This window comes from Lacerta agilis, chromosome 14, assembly GCF_009819535.1.
Source record: "Lacerta agilis isolate rLacAgi1 chromosome 14, rLacAgi1.pri, whole genome shotgun sequence".
NCBI lineage: Eukaryota > Metazoa > Chordata > Lepidosauria > Squamata > Lacertidae > Lacerta > Lacerta agilis.
Genome location: NC_046325.1, coordinates 18,545,740 through 18,564,481, shown reverse-complemented (window position 1 = coordinate 18,564,481; position 18,742 = coordinate 18,545,740). Strand labels below are relative to the sequence as shown.

The following is an 18,742-nucleotide window of genomic DNA, read 5'->3' as shown; positions in this document are numbered from 1 at the left end:
TTGCGATATGCAGTTGTTAAGGATGCCTGCATTAAAACTAATACCTTTTGGGGAGGGTGGAGTCTGCTATCTGATTAATCAAAGCACCTTTTTAAACCAAGCAGAGATTTTATTAAATGATTAATGTAATTGCTTATTGATTAAACATTGTAGTGCTTAGGAAGAAATTCATTGCTAATGTGACTGATCTGCCTACAGTTCCCTCCATTTATCTGAAATGGGTAGCAGGGCATATTTTGAATCCATCCCTGATATCCTTGCAATTCAATGTATGTCTACCTAGAAGCAAGTCTCACTTAGTTCAATGGATGCTGGTTAGTGTTGTCAGTTTTTCAGCCAAACCTGCATAGCTGCCCCTTTAATTGCTGTTTGTTCTGCAACCATTAGCAATTGATCATACATAGCTGTTTGCCAAAAAAAAAGCTTCACCTGCTGTTTTCTGTTCATAAAATTTCTGTCAATGGGCCAGAGGGGTCCTTCTACAACCACCTCACCCCTGCTGATACTCAATTCTAGCTACTAATGTAAGATTACTGAGGAATAGGGTCGAGACTGTGAGAAAGTTATTCCTGAAGTTCAGGAGTAGTCTACTCAAAAATACTTTCAAGGAGTCTTGTGACATCTTAAGGACTAACAAATGTCACTGAGCTTGAGTCCATGAAAGCTTATGTCATAATAAATTTATTGGAATTTATTATGGGACTACAAGACTCTTAAGTTGTTTTTGCTGCAAGAGATAATATAGCTACCCCTCTGGAATTTATAACAAAATACTTTGGCACTTCAAACACAACCCATCAGTAAAGGTTATGTTTACTGTACTCACAAATTACAATGCAAGAACCCAAGTGCGCTGTTCAGCTAAATGTATTTTGTATTTAACAAGGTAGCAAATTGTAGTTCCCAACCTCTATTTAGTCTCTTGTCCTCTCATAGTCAGCGTTAGGCTTCAAACAGCTGAACAAACAAATGTACCCCGAAAATTTGTTCTTTTGATTTTTTTTAGGTCTTAATTAGAGCCTCAGGCTTTACTCAGTTAATCAACTAAATGTTTGGTTGATTAATGGGGGGGGACTAGTATTAATTGGTGGAGCTGACAGTGAAGTGCACAATCGTATTTTGATCCCGATTGGCTACAGTAATAGTGAGTGAAAAAGAAAACATTCCTTTCGTTCTACCAAAATGTGTAACAGAGGGAGTTTTAGCAGAATTAGCTGCTTGTATTCTTGCACGGGAAACTGTCCCTGGTGATTTTTTTTTTAAATATCTGCCATCTGATTTAAATAAATCTTTGTTATTATTCATAGGAGTTTTAGTTCATTAATCCATCAATCAAATATTTACATGTAGGAAAACCAACAGAGGCATACTTGTCACAGAAGGTATCACCTTGGAAAAGGCATTTCCCCTTTCTCATAAAGGAGGGAATGCAAATGCTAAGATGGTGCTTGCTTTCGGCAGTCTCTCTCTATATTTACATTAAAGCTAATTTCTAAAAAATTAAAATATGATGCTCAATAGCAAAGTGCTTTTGATCAACAAATATTTGCACCTGATTATCATAGGTGGAGTTCAGGGTGTCATAGTGGACAATTTTTGCTTTAATTGGGTAAAGGCCTACCTAGCCTTGTGTGTGCACTAAAGAAAATATCTACCTCTGTTCACTGTATTTGACCCCATTTTCCTTTCTTGGTCCTCCAAGCAAACATGGAAAAGCAGACAAAGGTGTCCCTTCCCCACACTTGGCACACTTAAGCCAGTCTCAGTGGTCCCAGCGATGCCAGAGTGCATTCTGGGATATCACCTAGGAGCGCATGTGTGGGCGGAAATGTCCTTGGCAAAGAGCCACAGCAATCTTACCACCAGATTAAAAAGATGTCTGGACAAGCATGAATAAAGCGATGGTGTTATTGAAATACCACTTGGTAATTTATCACATCACAGCCTCAGGATAAACACGATGCATGAAAAGCAGACTTAAGGCCGCAATCCATTAACCAGGCACTGTGGAGAGAGATCACCTGTTCACTTATATGAGGCTCCTTTTTGGAGTTAAATGTGTTTTGGATTGCTGGATAAGAGAGAAGCAAAGGGCCAAAGGGGAGAAAGCCTATTGTTCATAGGCAATTGCTAATTAATCCCAGTGTGTGTAAATTAAAAAAGGAAGGGAAACCATTGCTCTTATGTTCTTGCTTACTAGCTGAAGTATGAAGAGTGCTATGGCACTTTAGAGCCTAACGGCACAATCCTAACCACATCCACCCAGAATTAAGTCCTGTTGAGGACTTGGGCTTACTTCCAAGAAAGTGGAGTTAGAATTGCACCACAACTAGTTTACTGTGGCGATAGCCTTTTTCATCAGCAGGCTGGTAGTTTTCCAATGTCTTGCCCTGAAGTAGCCCTTTCCATGTCACCTGTTTCCCCCTAGAAGTTCCTGTGCATTGGCCACAGAACCTCTCTGTGTCGCAGATGGTTCTGGGGGATATCCAAGAACTCCGTATGCTCCAACTGCTTCTGTTTATGACGGACAGCCCCTATTTTGGGTTAATCAGTGTCCCTATTTTTGCCTTGTGTGCAGTGCACAACCTACCATATCACTCACTGCAGGTGCTGAGGTATACTTTGGGTTGTGATCCATTAGTAGACAGTTTTGTGGTCTCAAATATATCTTTAATCAAAATAACAACCACCTTGTGAAGGTCAGGCTATTGCAGACTAAAGAAATAAAGCATGCAATGGACAGAGTAGAGTCTTCATTAGCATGCAATGGAGGGCTCTTTTGAATGAGGAGTGTGACAAGCATGTTCCTGTTTTCATCTGTGAAATGCTTGGCACCCAATCAGTTCAAACTGGACATCAGCTGGGGCTGTTAAGCCAATCTGTTGCCCCCATGCAAATAGAGAGTACCCTTACCAACAAGCCCCTAGGAGCCATGCTTTGCAAGGAAGATCTGCAACAGCAGGCAAGTTGTCTTTTTGGGAAGATGTTGTACCTCTTCTCATTGAAGAACCTCTGTAAAGCTTTTAAGGACTCCAAAAAAGGCCATTGCCTAGGAAGACCTTTGCCACAATAAATCAGATAACTTCTAGAGTGCTTACAGCATCTTTCGTATGTTTGCAGTTAAGAGATTAGACCAGCTGTTCATCTGGGATTTTAATCTACAAACACGTTTTTAAAAATACTCAATGTACTATTCATTTGCATACACTTATTAAGCCCTAAGTATGTGAACATTCACTGACGTATGCTTTTAAATCAAATATAATACTCAGGGCAAGACCACTGCTAATTTGCATGTAGACATTAATAAATCTCAATGCGCGCAAACTGTAACAAAATGTTGGAGGTGAGGTTTGAGTTAAGGCACACAGCTACAGAATCTGATTTCAGTACCAGGGCTCATTCCCGGAATACATTACAGTAAAATAAATAAGAGTGTCTGAGCATGTGCAGAGCATCAATTCCACTGAATAGCTGCATAGTGTTTTGCCAGATTTAATATTGGGGAGCAGAATTTTTAGGGCAGATAGTAGGGGGTGATTTGTGCCCTCGTACCTCTTAGAGATTAAGTACTCTTTACATCCTAATCCAAATGTATGCAAATTAACATGGGAAATAGGCCACTGCTTTGTGCATCATTGTTAATCCAGATGTCTGCAAATGGAAATTTTCTTATTGCATAGCACCAAGGCTGAGCACGTGCGCGCACACAATAAAATAAAATTAAAACTTGATATGGAGAGGGAGAGAGATCAAGCCAAGGACTGCTGGGTTAAACATTATGCTAAGTAAACGAGGGAATGGGTCTTCTGTTCAGCATAGTAATCATGTTTCCAATGGGGTGGTGTAGTCCATCCTGTGCCTTGCACCAGTCGCCTATCATATTCCCTGTAACTCAGAATATAATGGATGTTCCTTCATGGGAGGGTAGGGGGAGAGAGAGAGCTGTGTTCCCAGCTGGTGGAAAATTTAGGACATTGGTTGCCTGACCAGCATGAGGAGACTGCTGAATACCATCTGCACCACAGAAAAATTCTTAGGCAAGACAGGATGGGACTGATGGGAGTGAGTCACAGAATCATAGGGTTTTATTTTGTTTTAAGCTCATGTGCTACTGTTTCCTCATTGCCGCACACCATTATTTTCTGGGTCAGTGCAGTGGCAGAGCATATGCCCAGGGCGGGCGCGCTCCCGAGGGGTGTGTGGCGCGGAGGGTGCCCTCCCAGGCGCAGGATAGCCACTCGGGTGTCCGGACCGAGCCGCCCATGGCGGACATTCGGCACGCTGCCCGCCTGCAACTCCCAAGCCTCCCCCAAGCTGTGAAAACAAAGGGGAAAGGGGGGAATGCCACCGGCAAAGCAGCGCAGCTCTTCCCGCCCCTTACCCCGATGGCTCGGGGTAGGCCTGAGAGTCATAGGCGGCACGCCGAATGTTACCCCCCTCAGTGAGGGCACTCAGGGCGGTCTGCCCCCACTGCCCCCCCCTTCCTACACTACACCCCATGGTCAGTGGCAGAAGTCTTGATGAAACAAGGGAGGCCTGTTTGATTCATGACCAATGCTGTGGCCATTTTAGGGAAGGGGCTACAGCTAAGCGGTAGAGCTCACAGTTTGCACACATAGCCCCAGGTTCAGTTGCTAGGGTCTCCTGTTAAAAGCACAGCTTTTCTCTTCTTATTTAACCATTATTTCTAGATTGCCTCCAAACAAAAACATCTACAAGATGCTGTATGTTACTGGCTTTCATTATATTCCACCTTTCCTCTAAGGTGGTCAAGGCAGCAGACAAGCCACCCTCATTTTCATCATCACCATCATCAACACAAAGTAGGGCTGTGCTGACTAATGGTCACTGGCCCAAGGTGAACTCATTCTTGAACTGGGATTTGAGGCTTCCCCCATGCCAGGTCCCAACAATACTACCTTACTAAGGACACTGCTAACCAATTTTGCAGCTCGTTCAGATAGATTGGGAATCAAGCAAGCTAGCAAACAGCAGTGAAAATAATGTGACAGAGATAAGCACCACTGGAGTCTACTGTCCCAAATCAGGATAAGCTTAGCAGGAGATCACCTGCCTGTTTTAACAAGAAATTAATTACAAGCCAAGTAATAATAAAATATGCAAGCAGCCTTGTTACTTAATAATAATAATGCCACATTTATTAAACAACAGCACTATCCAGTCATAATTAAGTAATAATACAGCAATGAAAATTATAGCTGTAGTTTAAAAACAGCTTAGAATGATTGGACTTTGTTTTTCTCCACATGAAGCAGAAGCCTGCTCTGTTATTAAACATGATATACTAATGGCCCTCTCCTTCCTCTCTGAAGGCTGCACAGAGAACCATCCCCCACCACTTTTATCCTCATAAACAACACAGTGAGTTAGGTTAGGCACAGAGATAGTGCCGCCTAGTGAATTCCATGGTTAAGTAGGGATTTGAACCCAGGTCTCTCTCATCTCTGGCAAGCGTCCTAACCATGACATCATGCAGATTTACCTCTTAGTGGTAGTGTGTTAGAAGCTAAAGGCTAAAAAAGCAGGACCCCTGAGAACCCTGGGGAGGGAAACCCAATGTATCAGGACAGGTGAGTCTGGGCACCAGGAGCCCTGAGCTCAGGTTGGGAGATGGGCAAGAGAGGGGTGAGGGGTGGGAGGGGATGTTTCACAGCTGTGCCTTCCTCTACTTCATCACATGCCCATCTTCAGTGCCTCCTCCTCACACATCCTCTGTCTGTTTCTCCTACCCCCTTTTCATTTCCATCCATTGCTCCTACCCCCTATCCTTCCCCCTCTACCCCACTGCCCACCAAACCCGGGCCCCATAGGCGCCCGCCGCCTGCCGCAGCCAGCATCAGACTCCTCTGCCACCTCCTGGTACCTGCATGACTACAATGCCAACGCGGCCCCCTGGAAGCATGAGTAGGATGCCTGGAATGCAGGGAATTGGTGAGTAGGCTCCCCACATCACCCCACTCCCCACCCCATTACTCACTCTTGCAATTTAGTCCTCCTTGTCGCTTGCCTTCCCTCCCTGCAAAACTCGCCACCATTGACCACTTTGCAGCTCCCCTCCTCCAGCACCTAGAGTTACCAGCTGCATTTCTGGTAGGGCTCAGGTGAAGAACAAACCAGTTGAAGTGAGGAACCAAAATGTTCCACCCATAGTTGCATGGAGAGGAAAGCAAATATGAAAAAAAAATGCCACAAAACGGAAGCAGCCATTTTGGGGCTTGTTGAAGAATGCAGGAGAATGAAGTCATACTAGAACCTGCTGGATCACTACTGACCTATGTAGCATCTAGCTGGATTCTCAGGATTTCCCTGGGGGAAGAGGACTGGGCTATATTGGTTCTCCTTGGTGTGGTGGAGATAGTAATGTCAAAACAAGGCCCCTAAAAGCATGCATGCATGCACGCATAAATAAATAAATAAAATAAAATAAAATTTGCACATTGATATAGGTTGCAGGTTTCACTCCCCCCCCCCGCCCCCCAATTCGTGTTGCTGCATTGAAGTTATCTTGGCACAGGATGCTGCTCTCCGTTTTTACTTCAGACTACATATAACGCTGAGTCTCTGAGGCAATTCCACCAGTGCTACCTGTAGGGTTTAAGGGGAGCCCTATTAGATGTTCCCAGAGATGGTTTTCCTTCTCTTTCTTTTTCTTCTGCTACTGTTGCTATTCAACTCTTCCTTCTGAAGGAGTTCCAGGTGGTCATTCAACACCATCAAAAAGGCAACAGAATTCTAGTCAACTATTTCTAAGCTGCTGATCCTCTTTTGTCTGTCCTGATCCTGAATCAATAGCCAATTTCACTGAACAATTTCCAAGCTTCAATATTAGGAGAGAAACTTCTCACATGGCAGGCACGAGGCAACTGGCTGGTTCTGCCCCCAGCACCCACCTTCACTTTGGCTCCTGGCAGTGGCACAAGCCTCGTATACCATGATCACTTGCTGATTGGCATATCTGACGGCGTGAGTAAGGGCATACGAGGGGGGCGCCCCTTCAGCTCTTGTTGCCTTATAAGTGCACATGCTGGTGAACACCATGGAGAGGAGGTGGGCCACCCACCAGCCTCTCTCTGGCACTTGCTTGCAGGGGTGTTACACTCTTGGGCAGGCATAGGCAAACTCTGGCCCTCCAGATGTTTGGGACTACAATTCCCATAATCCCTGACCACTGGTCCTGTTAGCTAGGGATGATGGGAATTGTAGTCCCACACATCTGGAGGGCTGGAGTTTGCCTTTGCCTGCTTTTGGGCTTACCTGTTGGTGACATAACGAGCCACTGTCATCAGTCACACCTGTTCACATGCATGCACAAATCACAGAATTATAGAACTGTAGAGTTGGAAGGGACCTTGAGGGTCAACTAGTCCACCCCCCTGCAATGCAGGACTCAAGTGAGGGTAGCCACTAGAGGGCATTAAGAAGAGCCTGCTCAGGCAGCCCCTAAAACCTGGATCCAGCCCCACTTCTCTTGAACCACTTTCTTCAGCTCATGAATCAATTTATAAACCCGTATTACTTCAAATTTCCATGGAGGGAGGGTGGGCTCTGCCTGTGTGATTTGTGCAAAGCTGTTTAGTCCTGCCTTTCTCAAAATCCAAAATGACATGGCGATTGGAATGAACTGAAACCTGTCCCTGAACAGACACTGCACACAGTTCCCCAGAGGCCCTGCATATGTGTGAAATACATTTAGCATACGGTTGCATAAAAACACACCCTTCACTGAGCTGTGAGAAATTCTGGAGGCAGCACCAGTGGGCTTAATTTCCTTTGGATGGGAGAGCACTGGTAGAGATTCAGTAAGAGTGCCTTGGTAATATTTATTTGACAAATATACCAGCAGAATATAAGTGGAAGCGAGCAGGCACTGCTACAGGCAGACAGCATCTTGGGCAACCCCCTAGGCTCCATCACTCATTTCAACAAACCCCACATAGAAACTCTTTGCTCTGAGCCTTCTGGACTGCTACATTGCAGTCGCTCACTCTTTTTACACACACACACCACTCTCACTTACAGGTGGGTAGCCGTGTTGGTCTGCCATAGTCAAAACAAAATCGAAAATTCTTTCTAGTAGCACCTTAGAGACCAACTGAGTTTGTTCCTGGTATGAGCTTTCGTGTGCATGCACACTTCTTCCACTCTCACTGTTCACCAGAAAAAGCATTACTTTCTCCAAGTTCTGATAGGGCGCTTCCAGAATGTCACCATTTTGGCATAGGATTCAGTCACATACTGGAAAATTCAGGCTGTGCAATTATAGAAGAAGAGGAGGAGTTTGGATTTGATATCCCGCTTTATCACTACCCGAAGGAGTCTCAAAGCGGCTCACATTCTCCTTTCCCTTCCTCCCCCACAACAAACACTCTGTGAAGTGAGTGGGGCTGAGAGACTTCAAAGAAGTGTGACTAGCCCAAGGTCACCCAGCAGCTGCATGTGGAGGAGGGGAGACACGAACCCAGTTCCCCAGATTACGAGTCTACCACTCTTAACCACTACACCACACTGGCTCTCTTATAGTTGATTGGGAAATCTTGCACAACAAACCAGCTGCCCCACCCACCCCCCAAAACGGAAAGTGACAGAAAATTACGCTGGAAACTTAGGGATAACACTTGTTTGACACAGCACTATCTATTCTCCCCACAAACAAATCAGGGGGAATGTGCTGATAGAGTCTAATCTCTCAACAAACAAATCAGAATAAATGCTCATTAAACAGGTAGTGTAGAAGTGACCTTGTTCAAAGGACCAGAGAGATTCCTCTCCTATCTATTGGCCTTCTCCTGACTAGTAGCTTCTGTTGATCAGCCAGCCATTGACCAGTCATCCTAGACTATTAATGAGCTGTACATTACAATGAAATGCTGATAGGTTGGCAGGCCCTGTCTAGAATCATAGTATCGTAGAGTTTGAAGGGACTCCCAAGAGTCATCTAGACCCCTAGATCCTTTTCACATGTACTACAGGCAAGCCAGGTCTATTATTTTTAAAATCACAACTCAAGCTTAACAAAGTAAAACAAAAACAAAAACAAAGAGCCTCTACCCCAAGGAGCTTACAATCTCAATTTTGACAATGAGAGGGACAAAGGGGAGGGGAATGAAGGGGAGAGGCAAGGCAAGAAAATATGAATGCGAGTATATGCAGTTATGTACCATTCAATGGGAGCATTCTGTATAAGTGTGTACAGGACTGCAGCTTAAGTTTCAGGTAGGGATTAGGTCCCTAAACCAGGCCCATCATGAAACAGCTCTAAATTCTGTTTGCTTTGAGGGGGGAGCTCTATATTTCTACCCCTTTCCCCACCTTTCATAACTATAGGCACTCAGATGTCTTTACAACCCACCCACCCCGGTATCCCATGTGCTTGTGGCTTACTTCATATTATCTGTTTTCATTTTCAGGGCAAATATTGCGCCTGTCCACAGAAGGGAACACGATTGGGGGGCCCCCATAGCTCTGGATTTGAGGATGCCCATAGAGACACAACAGGGTGCGGATGAGTGCAGGAGCTGTACTCCACAGCACACACAGAGAGAGTAAAGAAACATGCTCAGAAGATGAAACTGAGAAATGGGTGTTGCTGGAGGAGTCAGCAGGGATGGTGAGAAAGAGGGATGGGGGGGATGAAGTGCACTTGGGAGTGTGGGCTTGATTTGGTGTAAGGCTAGAAGCATAAAAGGAAATAGGGATAGGTTAGCACAAAGGATAAATATATTTGAACTGCACAAGGACCTATTAAGGTGCTGGGCTCCCCTCGTGTTCTCCCCAAAGATGGGCTGCACCAATATTTGATTCCAATTAATGCCCCATTTCATACGTCTTGTAGGGTCCACCCTGTATTCTCGTAACGCCCCGACCGCGTGAGCCAGGTACGTAACTCGCTCCACACACCTTAGCCTGCTTGTTTTTTGCACCCAGGGGGAATATTTCCCGTTTTCCACAGGGAGCCGTTTGGATGAGGCTGACACCTCTTGCAGCCTCACCCCAGCGTCCAATGCATGGGGGTGGGGTGGGAAAGTGGAGGAGAGCATCAGAAAGAATGCCTTCTTACACCAGACTTGTGAAAAAGACCACAAAAGTTATTCTAGGGTCGCCATACGCCCAGAATTTCCCGGAGATATCCGGAATACTGCAATTGGAAGCAGTGTCCGGGCATAATCCGCTAAAAAAACCTCTATGTCCGGGAAAATCTGGACGTATGGCAACCTGTGTTGGTGCAATGTTGTTTTTTGGGTGGTTTTCCTTCAAAATAGCTCAAAAACATCCTTTCTCTTGTGAATTTGCCAAAAGAAAATTATTCAAAAATAAATAAATAAATAAATCACAACAACTTTCCTGTCCGGATTTTCACCGTTTGAAATTTGGCAACCCTAGTTATTTGCCTGTCTAATCTCCTTTTGTTATCCATTTGTGGTGTTAAAGAAATAAAGGCATCAATTTAGGTGGAGGTTGTATGCATGGTTGCTTGGATACAGTTCTTAACTTACCCCAGATAACAAGGTGAATGACTGATTCTGCCTGCCCTTGAGGTTTCCTAGGATTAGCTATACACTCCCCCATCCCCAGCACCTTGGCCCTTCCTAAACTGCTGTCCAACACGGCTGGTGCCAGAAAGCCACTGTTGCAAATCCTGTGGGTGCACTCTTCTCCCCATCTGTAGACAATCTCCACTATCCTGTTTCTTGGTGCAGATTGCCATGCATATGGAATTGAGACCTATGTGCAAAATCCTATTTAAAAGTGTGAAGGAGATAAAGGTGCACCTTTGTTGTGGTTGTAAAATCAAATTGTGTGTGTGTGTGTGTGTGTGTGTGTGTAAGTGCAGAAGAGGTAAGTGTGAAACTGGGCACCTGGTGAACATGTTCAAAAAGTGCTGCATGTCAGGGAAGCTCTGCTCTCCATCTGCACATGCAAAACCTGGATAAGCAAATGAAAGGAAATGTGACAAGCACAATCAAAGTGTTTGCACATCTGCATTTGTACCTGTTTGCAGGTGAAGCTTTTTCTGCTCTTGAAAAATGGGCTAAATGTGCAACTTGCTGGTGGGTTGCATATGGTTATGAAGACTTGCATGTGCAAATAGAAGAGATAAGCTCTGTGTCTCTGAAGTTTTGTTTCACAGAAGTGACTTCTATGTAGGAAACATCTGTGAAGCAATCCTCAGAATGTGCAAATTTGACTCTCATGCAAGTGCTGCCTGTGCCATTGAAAAGTGCACCTGGCAGCATGAGGAATGTGCACTTTTGCACGTGCCGTTTTTCTCCCCCTCCTCATTCCCCTTGTGTGCATAAGTAAAGTTCCTTGCAAAATTAACCACCTTTCTCATGCACACAAAGGAAGTGAACGTTGCTCTTTGCTGCTTGCACAACCTGTCCTGCTTAGCATTTTCAGCGCGGTGTGATCAGGTCTCCGTGTCTTTCTCTGTCTCCAGCTCTGATTACCGCCTGAGACTGGCTGGGCATGTGAACTCCAGCGCCCCCCCGGAGGCAGGTCAGCCCTGCTCAATGCTTTCAATCCAAACTCAGCGTGTTGTCGCTACTGCTCCTGGGGTGGGCTGCCTGGCAGATGGGAATCCTCAGGGCATCACACTCTGTGCAATAAGGTCCTTTTTCTTCACCCCGATCAGAGTTGAGTTGGGAACACTTGTTCATGCAGGGATCCTTTGTGTAGTGGTGTTGAGATGCAGCTGTCTCCATGGTGGAGCAGCTCTTCCACATGCAGGTAAGCCTCACTGTAAGGCTTCCATGGGCAGAGAAACTGGGCCTTGCTTTGCAGTAGGTTTAGTGTGATACCCTGAAGGGAAGGCTGGCATCTCTGTATTGCATACTTTAAACATCCAGCAACATGCTAGTCTGGTAAACAGAGCATGCTGTATAGACACTGCTTATCTGCATGCATAACATAACACATTACATGGCATGTAGTATGCCACAGACGTATGTGGTGGCATGTTTTCCATGTGCATGTTATGCAGCATAGTTTCTAAGACATTCTACTCCAACACACAGTGTGCTACAGAAATGCACAGTACATATATTGACATGCCACAGACACACAGGGTCACAGATAGTGTGCTGTAAACGTGGTACATGAAGTTTCACCGTATTCATAAATATGCATACACACCGTTTATAACCGTGCTATATATTGGTCCAGCACAGCACATGCTTGCATTTGTGGTTCACGTGTTAACACACTAGCAACACATACTACGTGCATTCTGATAAGCAGGTCCACACACCCTACGGCAGGCTTCCACAGCCCACTGCATTCTAGATGCTGTTGGACTACAGTTCCCATCATGCTTGACCACTGGCCATGCTGGCTGAGGTTAGTGGGAGTTGTAGGCCAGCAGCATCTGGAAGGTACCAGATTGGGGACAGCTGCACTGTGATACATGCTTGGCCACGGGCAGAATATGCAACCCCTGTTGATGTCATTTTTGCATACTGCTCCATTCTGATTAAATGCATACTATTAATATCCATACACATATCTGCTCTAGTTCACAGTCTGCATCGTACCCAGTACCATATTGTTCCAACACATACATTTTATACATAGTTCATGCTACCAACATAATGCAGTCTGTTGTGACCTCCAAACCCATGCATACATATGTGATTACATGTTATTCAGCTCCGAGGTGCCCTTTATTATGTACTCCGATGGCAGATCACTGACATGTAAGTATCTATTTATTTCTTTATTTGTTTTTGTGTATATAAGCTTTTCTTAGAGAGGCTCCAACTGTGTGTTGTCTGCACTGTAAACTGCAGTCCCTTCCCTTGGAAGCTGCTGTGACTGAACACACCACATGTAGTGATCACCTTCTGCCCTTAGGTGCCATGTAGGATGCCACGGGGGCACTAACGTGTCCCCTTTTCACACATAATATGCTAAGCAACTATGTTACAGTTCAAAACAGGCTCAATTCCCATGCATCTCGTCCCCCTGGACTGTTGTAAGAGGAATGCGAGCACGGTGTGCATGTTTTTGCTTGTGTTGCATGCCTAGCTTTGTGGGGAACCTATCTGTGAGCATGTAATGGGGGGGGGGCAGTGAGCATTTCTGCATCCTAGGAAAACACAGGAGAGATGTAGGAAAGGTTATAGGATGGAGCAGCAGGAAGCCAGGCTAGGATTCTCCAGAGAATGAAAGGCATATAGTCAGTTCCCCACAGCACAAGATCAGCTTATATGAAAGACTATTTGCTACTTCTAATTATGTTTACAAAAAAAAACCCCACCACAATCTTTAAATGGCAATCATGTAAGCCAAGTCAGTATTATTATTAGCAATGCTAATTTCAGGAGGGTTTTTTTTGGGGGGGGGGGAGCAGTCCCTTGGGTAAGACATCCTCAGTGCTCCCATCAACCAAACGGGCCCACTTTTTTCTGCTTGCCACTGTTCCCACTGCCCATTTCCTTGCCTCTCCCTCTGTGCCCAATTCACAGCACTTTCCAGAGGGAAAGGGCAAAACATGCAGAGGTTACTGCAGAGGCATGTAGCAGTTCTCCTCACCCATATATGGTAGATGAACAGGCTGCATCAACAGCAGAGAGGAGGAGCATTCAGGCTAGGAGGCTCTGAGGTTCAACAGTGGCAACCCTTGACAGCAGCCCTAATTATTACGGCTACAACATTTAATTGATTAATCAGGTAGGTTAACCAGCTAATGACAAGTATGGCTTTTTCTTCAAAATTATGATTTGGGTCGAACACAAATTCATTCAGATTTAATCTACTAAGACTTATTTAATTGAATAGTATCATAGAATCACAGAGTTGGAAGGGTTATCTTGTCTAACCCACTGCAGTGCAGGAATATTTTGCTCAATGTCAGGCTCAAATCTATGACTCTGAGATTAAGAGTCTCATGGTCTACTGACTGAGCTTTCCCAGCTGAGCTGTAGTCCTGATGATGATGATGATGATTATCATTATTATCATTATCATCTTCACCCCTGTATTATAGGATGAGAAGAAAGAATGGCTTGCCAAGGCAGCTTCTTAAGGGCCAAAATAGCTGTGATACTTAATGTGTCTTTTTGGGTTTCAAAAATGCAAAACAGCAGCTACTGGGGGCAGGGGCTAATAATTATCGATATCATTACCAAGCAGGGAGGGAAAGTTTAACCTTTTCCTCCTTTGCTGTGCTCTTGACAAAAAGTGTTCCTTTGAATCTGCTCTTTGCAGGAAGAAGAAACTGGGGCAAATGGGAGATTTCTTCACAGTGCAGTACCGGTTTCAGAGACAGGATTCCCCCTCCCTCCACACCTGCTGTGTTTCTAAACATGATCAGCTCCCTCCAGCTGATGTTAAGAGTTTGGTTTTATTTTTTTTTAAGGCTGAATGTTAAATGCAAAGAGGCATCCATTTAAGGTCACGTCTAGTTTGGCCCTCAGCAAGTTCAGTTTCAGCTAACAGCTCATGCTCTTCAAGACTGAGGCCACAGAGCTTCCAGTTAAGGAATGCTTTGGCTTAAAACTATGATTGTGGAATGATGTTTCCAGGTTCAACATGGAGGATCGAGCCTGAGACTGGTTGTAGAAGGTAACATTGATTTGGGAGATGGTCAGGAATGGTGGTATGAGCAGCAGGCAGGCACAGGCTGACTGACAGCCCAAGAAACCCAAACCAGGGTTGGCAGCTTTACAGAGCTTGGTGGGACTTCTTGTCCGCATGTGGCATCTGAAGCTTGCTGAGCTGATAGCTACAACCCTGCCCTCTAGCAATCTAGAGCAGCAGCACTGGGAAAGGGTTATAGTTCAGTGGTAGAGCACAAGCACTGTGTGCAGAACATCCCAGATTCAATTCCTTGCATTTCTAGGTGGCAAGTCTAAGAAAGACCTTGGCCTGAAACCTTGGAGAACTGCTGGCAATTAGAGTAAGACACTGGCTGTGTTTGAACATCAGCCAGCGGCTTCATAAACCTTCAGAAATTTGGCTTAATGTCATTTAACAAGCTGGGATCTGATCGGCCAAAATTATCCTGGTTTGTTAATCAGCATCACGACAGAGTTGCTTGCTTCAGACGTAACAGGGAACTTTTGGTTAAAGCAAAATCTTTGCCAAATCCCAGGGCATGAAGGAAAGGTCTAAGGAGAAGCACCAGACCGCAGTGCGCAGCCACAGCTTCATAAAATGTATGAAGCCATCAACAAATCTCCAGATGTGGCCAGTGCTGAGCTAAGAGGACCAAGAATCTAGTATATTAGGCATATGAAGTGTAGCAGAGGGCAGCTCCCTCCTCTAGCATGCTGCTATGGTAGCTAGTGCCAGAGTCCCTACTGTGAGAGAGTCAGGGCCTTAAGTTGACCTATGTTCCTCTTCCCTCGTTCACCCCTTTCACTTCTCTCCTTTCCCCACAGCGCTTCCAACAGGCTATGAGAAGTCCCACAGCCTGAACAGCATTGCTGGACTGCGCCTGTCTCCGGCGCCCACTCCTTTCGGCTCGCCTGGTTCCGTCCGACGTCCCCGCTCGCCCATCCCTTCCATCCTATAGAGACGCACCAGGGATGCTTGGGGTTAGCTTGTATGTTTATTTTTTAAAAAAAATATATAGAGAAGAAAAAGAAAAAAAATAAGGTAATGCCAAAAAAGGAAAAAGAAAACAAAGGCGGCCAAATGCATTGGAACAAGTAAAACACAGGAGGCATCTCACAGGTCGTGTTGCACTAAAGTTTGCACTTTCTGGAGTGTCCATGAGAATCCCGAGGCCTGAAGCCTTCTGTTCCCGTGGCTATGGATCAAGAGTGGGGCTTAAATAATTTACCGATGGGAGGGCGAATGCGGGGGGCTGGCTTGCTCAGAAAATCCAAATACTCTGAAGAGGAGGAGGTCACTGAGAGATGGACACTGCAGGAAAGGGGCTCTGGCCCTCCTCTCTGGGTTGCCTGCATTTCTCCCCCTCTTCAACCTCACTAGAGTGCACGATTTTTCTCTGGCCCTGGCTTTGCGCTTTATTTCTCTCCCTTTAGTGCTCTCCCCCTTTTCATCATCTTACTCAGGACTGCAATGAGCCATAGAGCTTAGTGACAAACTTCCTTGGACTTCTCTCTCTCTCTCTCTCTCTAACACTGTAATCTGTCTACCCATCTCCATAAAACATCTTTCCAAGTGTCAAAACAATCCACACTTTAGATATCCATCCAGTCTCTCTCTCTCTCTCTCTCTCTCTCTCTCTCTCTCTCTCTCTCTCTCCTCCCTCCCTCCCTCCCTCCCTCCCTCCCTCCCTCCTTACTTACTGAGCAATTCTGGTTCTTTGACCACATGGACACTCCACAGTCTCCCAGGAGAAGGCCACCCCACCCATCTGCCTTTGGCCTTCTATTATCTTTCCTTGGAATTGTTCTCTTTTGTGCATGGATCTTCCATCAATCACAAGCAATAAGGTCAAGTGCTCCCTTCTGCCTGATGCATGATAATGACTTTCCTATGATGTAGATATTCCAAGAACACTCAAGTTCCTACAGATGAAGGAGCTGAGGGCAGGCATGGAAACCGGAATGTGGTTGGGGAGCACGAAATTCCAGGATTTGACTGGGTCTGAAGGAGAAAGCTTAAGAGACCCAGCCTTCTTCCTTCACGTCTCCCCGCCCCCCTTCTCTTCTGTTCCTTTTTTCGTTTTCCGCACACAGAAAAAAAACGATAATGGAGCACTCCTTGTTAAGGTGAGTGCTTTCACTGTGATTTTTTTCCTGATTCCATCCGAAGTTGGGATGGAGTGGCGCTTTGATCTGATTGCAAAAAAAAAAGGAGCGGGGAGAGATAAAGAGACTCAACAACAACAAAAATGAAATGCAGGAAAACAAAAATAAACATATTTTTCAGCAGATATATATATATATAGAACAACAGGATCAGAACATTTGTTGGTGACCATGCGTGGGGAAATATTTCACCTGTAAGCTTCTCCTGGAGCAACAGAATATGGGAACACATTATTTAGCAGCAGAGTACGGGACATATTATTTTTCAAAGCAATGCTGCTGAGACAGACAAAATAAAAGCTTAAGGAATAGTGTCGCCGAGCTAAACTATTTAGAATCTGCATTTTCCAAGCCAGCATGTATTTGCATGTGATACTGTAAGCGACAATATTTAATGTTATATGCAAAAACAAAAGAAAAAAGAACAACACAAAAAAGAACAACTACAACAAGAGAGAGGTATACTTTCCTTCTGGACTTGCAATGCCCTGCAACAATAAAAATCACCAAATTTAGCCAGTGCCCACTCCCCTGACCTGTTCCCATCCCGCAAGGGTGTTGGAGGCACCACACATTGTAGGAGCCTGGTGTATCCTAAAGGGCTTTTTCCTTCCCTGGGTGTGGGGTTATTGATGGTTGTAAGATGCCAGCAAGGAGAGCTCTCTGTCACAGAGCAGAATTCAAAAGCCTCATGTTTGTAAGAAAATGTTTATAAATCTGAAACAATGCAAGAGGGAGGAGAATGTTGTGCACACTGTCAACTCATATAAGTAAGCCCCTGAGGAAAAGACAGGACGCAGCAAGGCTGGTGTTTTATTATGTGAGTGTTCAGAGATTTGGTCCAGCAGGACTGCAAAAAGCAGTGGTTTTGAAGGGTGGCCAAGCTGAAAACAGGAAGTGAGAGATGCTCTGATGTGTTGCAAACTCCATACATAGAGGTATACTCTGTAGCTGATGTATTTTGGTGAAAGAATTCTATTTTGTCAGTGGGGTATAATACAGAGTGGCATGTTCCCTTTGTAGATGTTCTGGGAGATGGGAATCTTCAGTGCCTCAGCTACCATTAAAAACCGGTTCCCCAAGCAATTAGCAGTTATAAAAGAGGAAAAAACAAACAAACAGCAAAGCACCACCGCTTGTTTGAAAAGTATAGGACCAATCTGATTGAATATTTTTTTAGGTGTGTTAAGATTTGCAAATTTGCACAGCTCCAGTTTTTCCAATTAATGCACTTTTGAAAAATGCAAAACTATGTTTTGTAAGAGGCTTAGGAAACGAAGAGTGAACTGTTGGAAGATGTCTCCTTACAGTTTTTAAAGAGAATTCCTCCAGAAATAGTTCTGGAGCTTGACTGAGCCAGTGATGGAGGCAGGGTGACCCCTGTGGCAGCCAAAATATTTTGTGTGTGGTCTGAAAGTGAGCTTAATAGGGCAGGATTCTGTCCTCAACCTTGTTGCTTGTTCCATAAGCAGTCTTAAAAGTCGCTCTCTAGGAACGAATATTATGCGTAGCTGAAGTGATTGGTATCCCATAGTTCAATGCTTCTTGTTGGCAGGCCTTGCATTCACAGGGTAAAGACATTCATATCCTTGATGGCTGATGTGTGATAGCCAGAGTTGCACAAAAACAAGCTATCTTGTGGTTATGAAATGGCAGCTGGTAGGCACTGGCCAAACTGATTTATATGTTAACCATTATTTATTCCATGTAAAGCCTGTGCTAAATGCATCACATCTTCATCAGCATCTGATTAGCCTTATGGAGTACAGAGCTGGTCTATTAAATGTTGACCTTAAAGGTCATAGATACCTTGTTGTCATTAAACTTATCAACACCAGTAGCTGCATATCATTGTGGTGGCCAAGTGATCAGCTCTCAGAGAGCTTAGAAACCTTTCCCTTTCCACCACTACACATTTGATAAAACATGTTTATTTGTTTATTTAAAATATTTCTGTCCCAAATGTCTATCTCTCCCAACAGAATGCCATGGCAGCT

The 18,742-nt window shown here is 44.8% G+C and overlaps 1 protein-coding gene across 9 annotated transcripts in view; it reads left to right on the top strand.

The window, feature by feature from the left end:
- The window catches only part of LOC117058020 (potassium voltage-gated channel subfamily C member 1-like), a 45,554-nt gene extending 29,322 nt beyond the window's left edge, over window positions 1-16,232 (top strand). Inside the window, exons 4-7 of one of the 9 annotated variants that reach the window (XR_004427826.1) lie at window positions 5,835-5,955; window positions 9,857-9,899; window positions 11,462-11,751; window positions 15,405-16,232. Coding sequence is in view for 3 of the 9 variants with exons in the window: in XM_033168886.1 (XP_033024777.1) it covers window positions 5,835-5,932 (98 nt within the window). In the remaining 6 variants the exon portion in view is untranslated. Of the gene's footprint in view, window positions 1-5,834; window positions 5,956-9,856; window positions 9,900-11,461; window positions 11,752-12,669; window positions 13,077-15,404 lie in introns of those variants that run through there. The other 8 variants (XR_004427829.1, XR_004427828.1, XR_004427827.1 and 5 more) reach the window with 8 other exon arrangements.
- The last annotated feature ends 2,510 nt before the right edge of the window (window positions 16,233-18,742 follow it).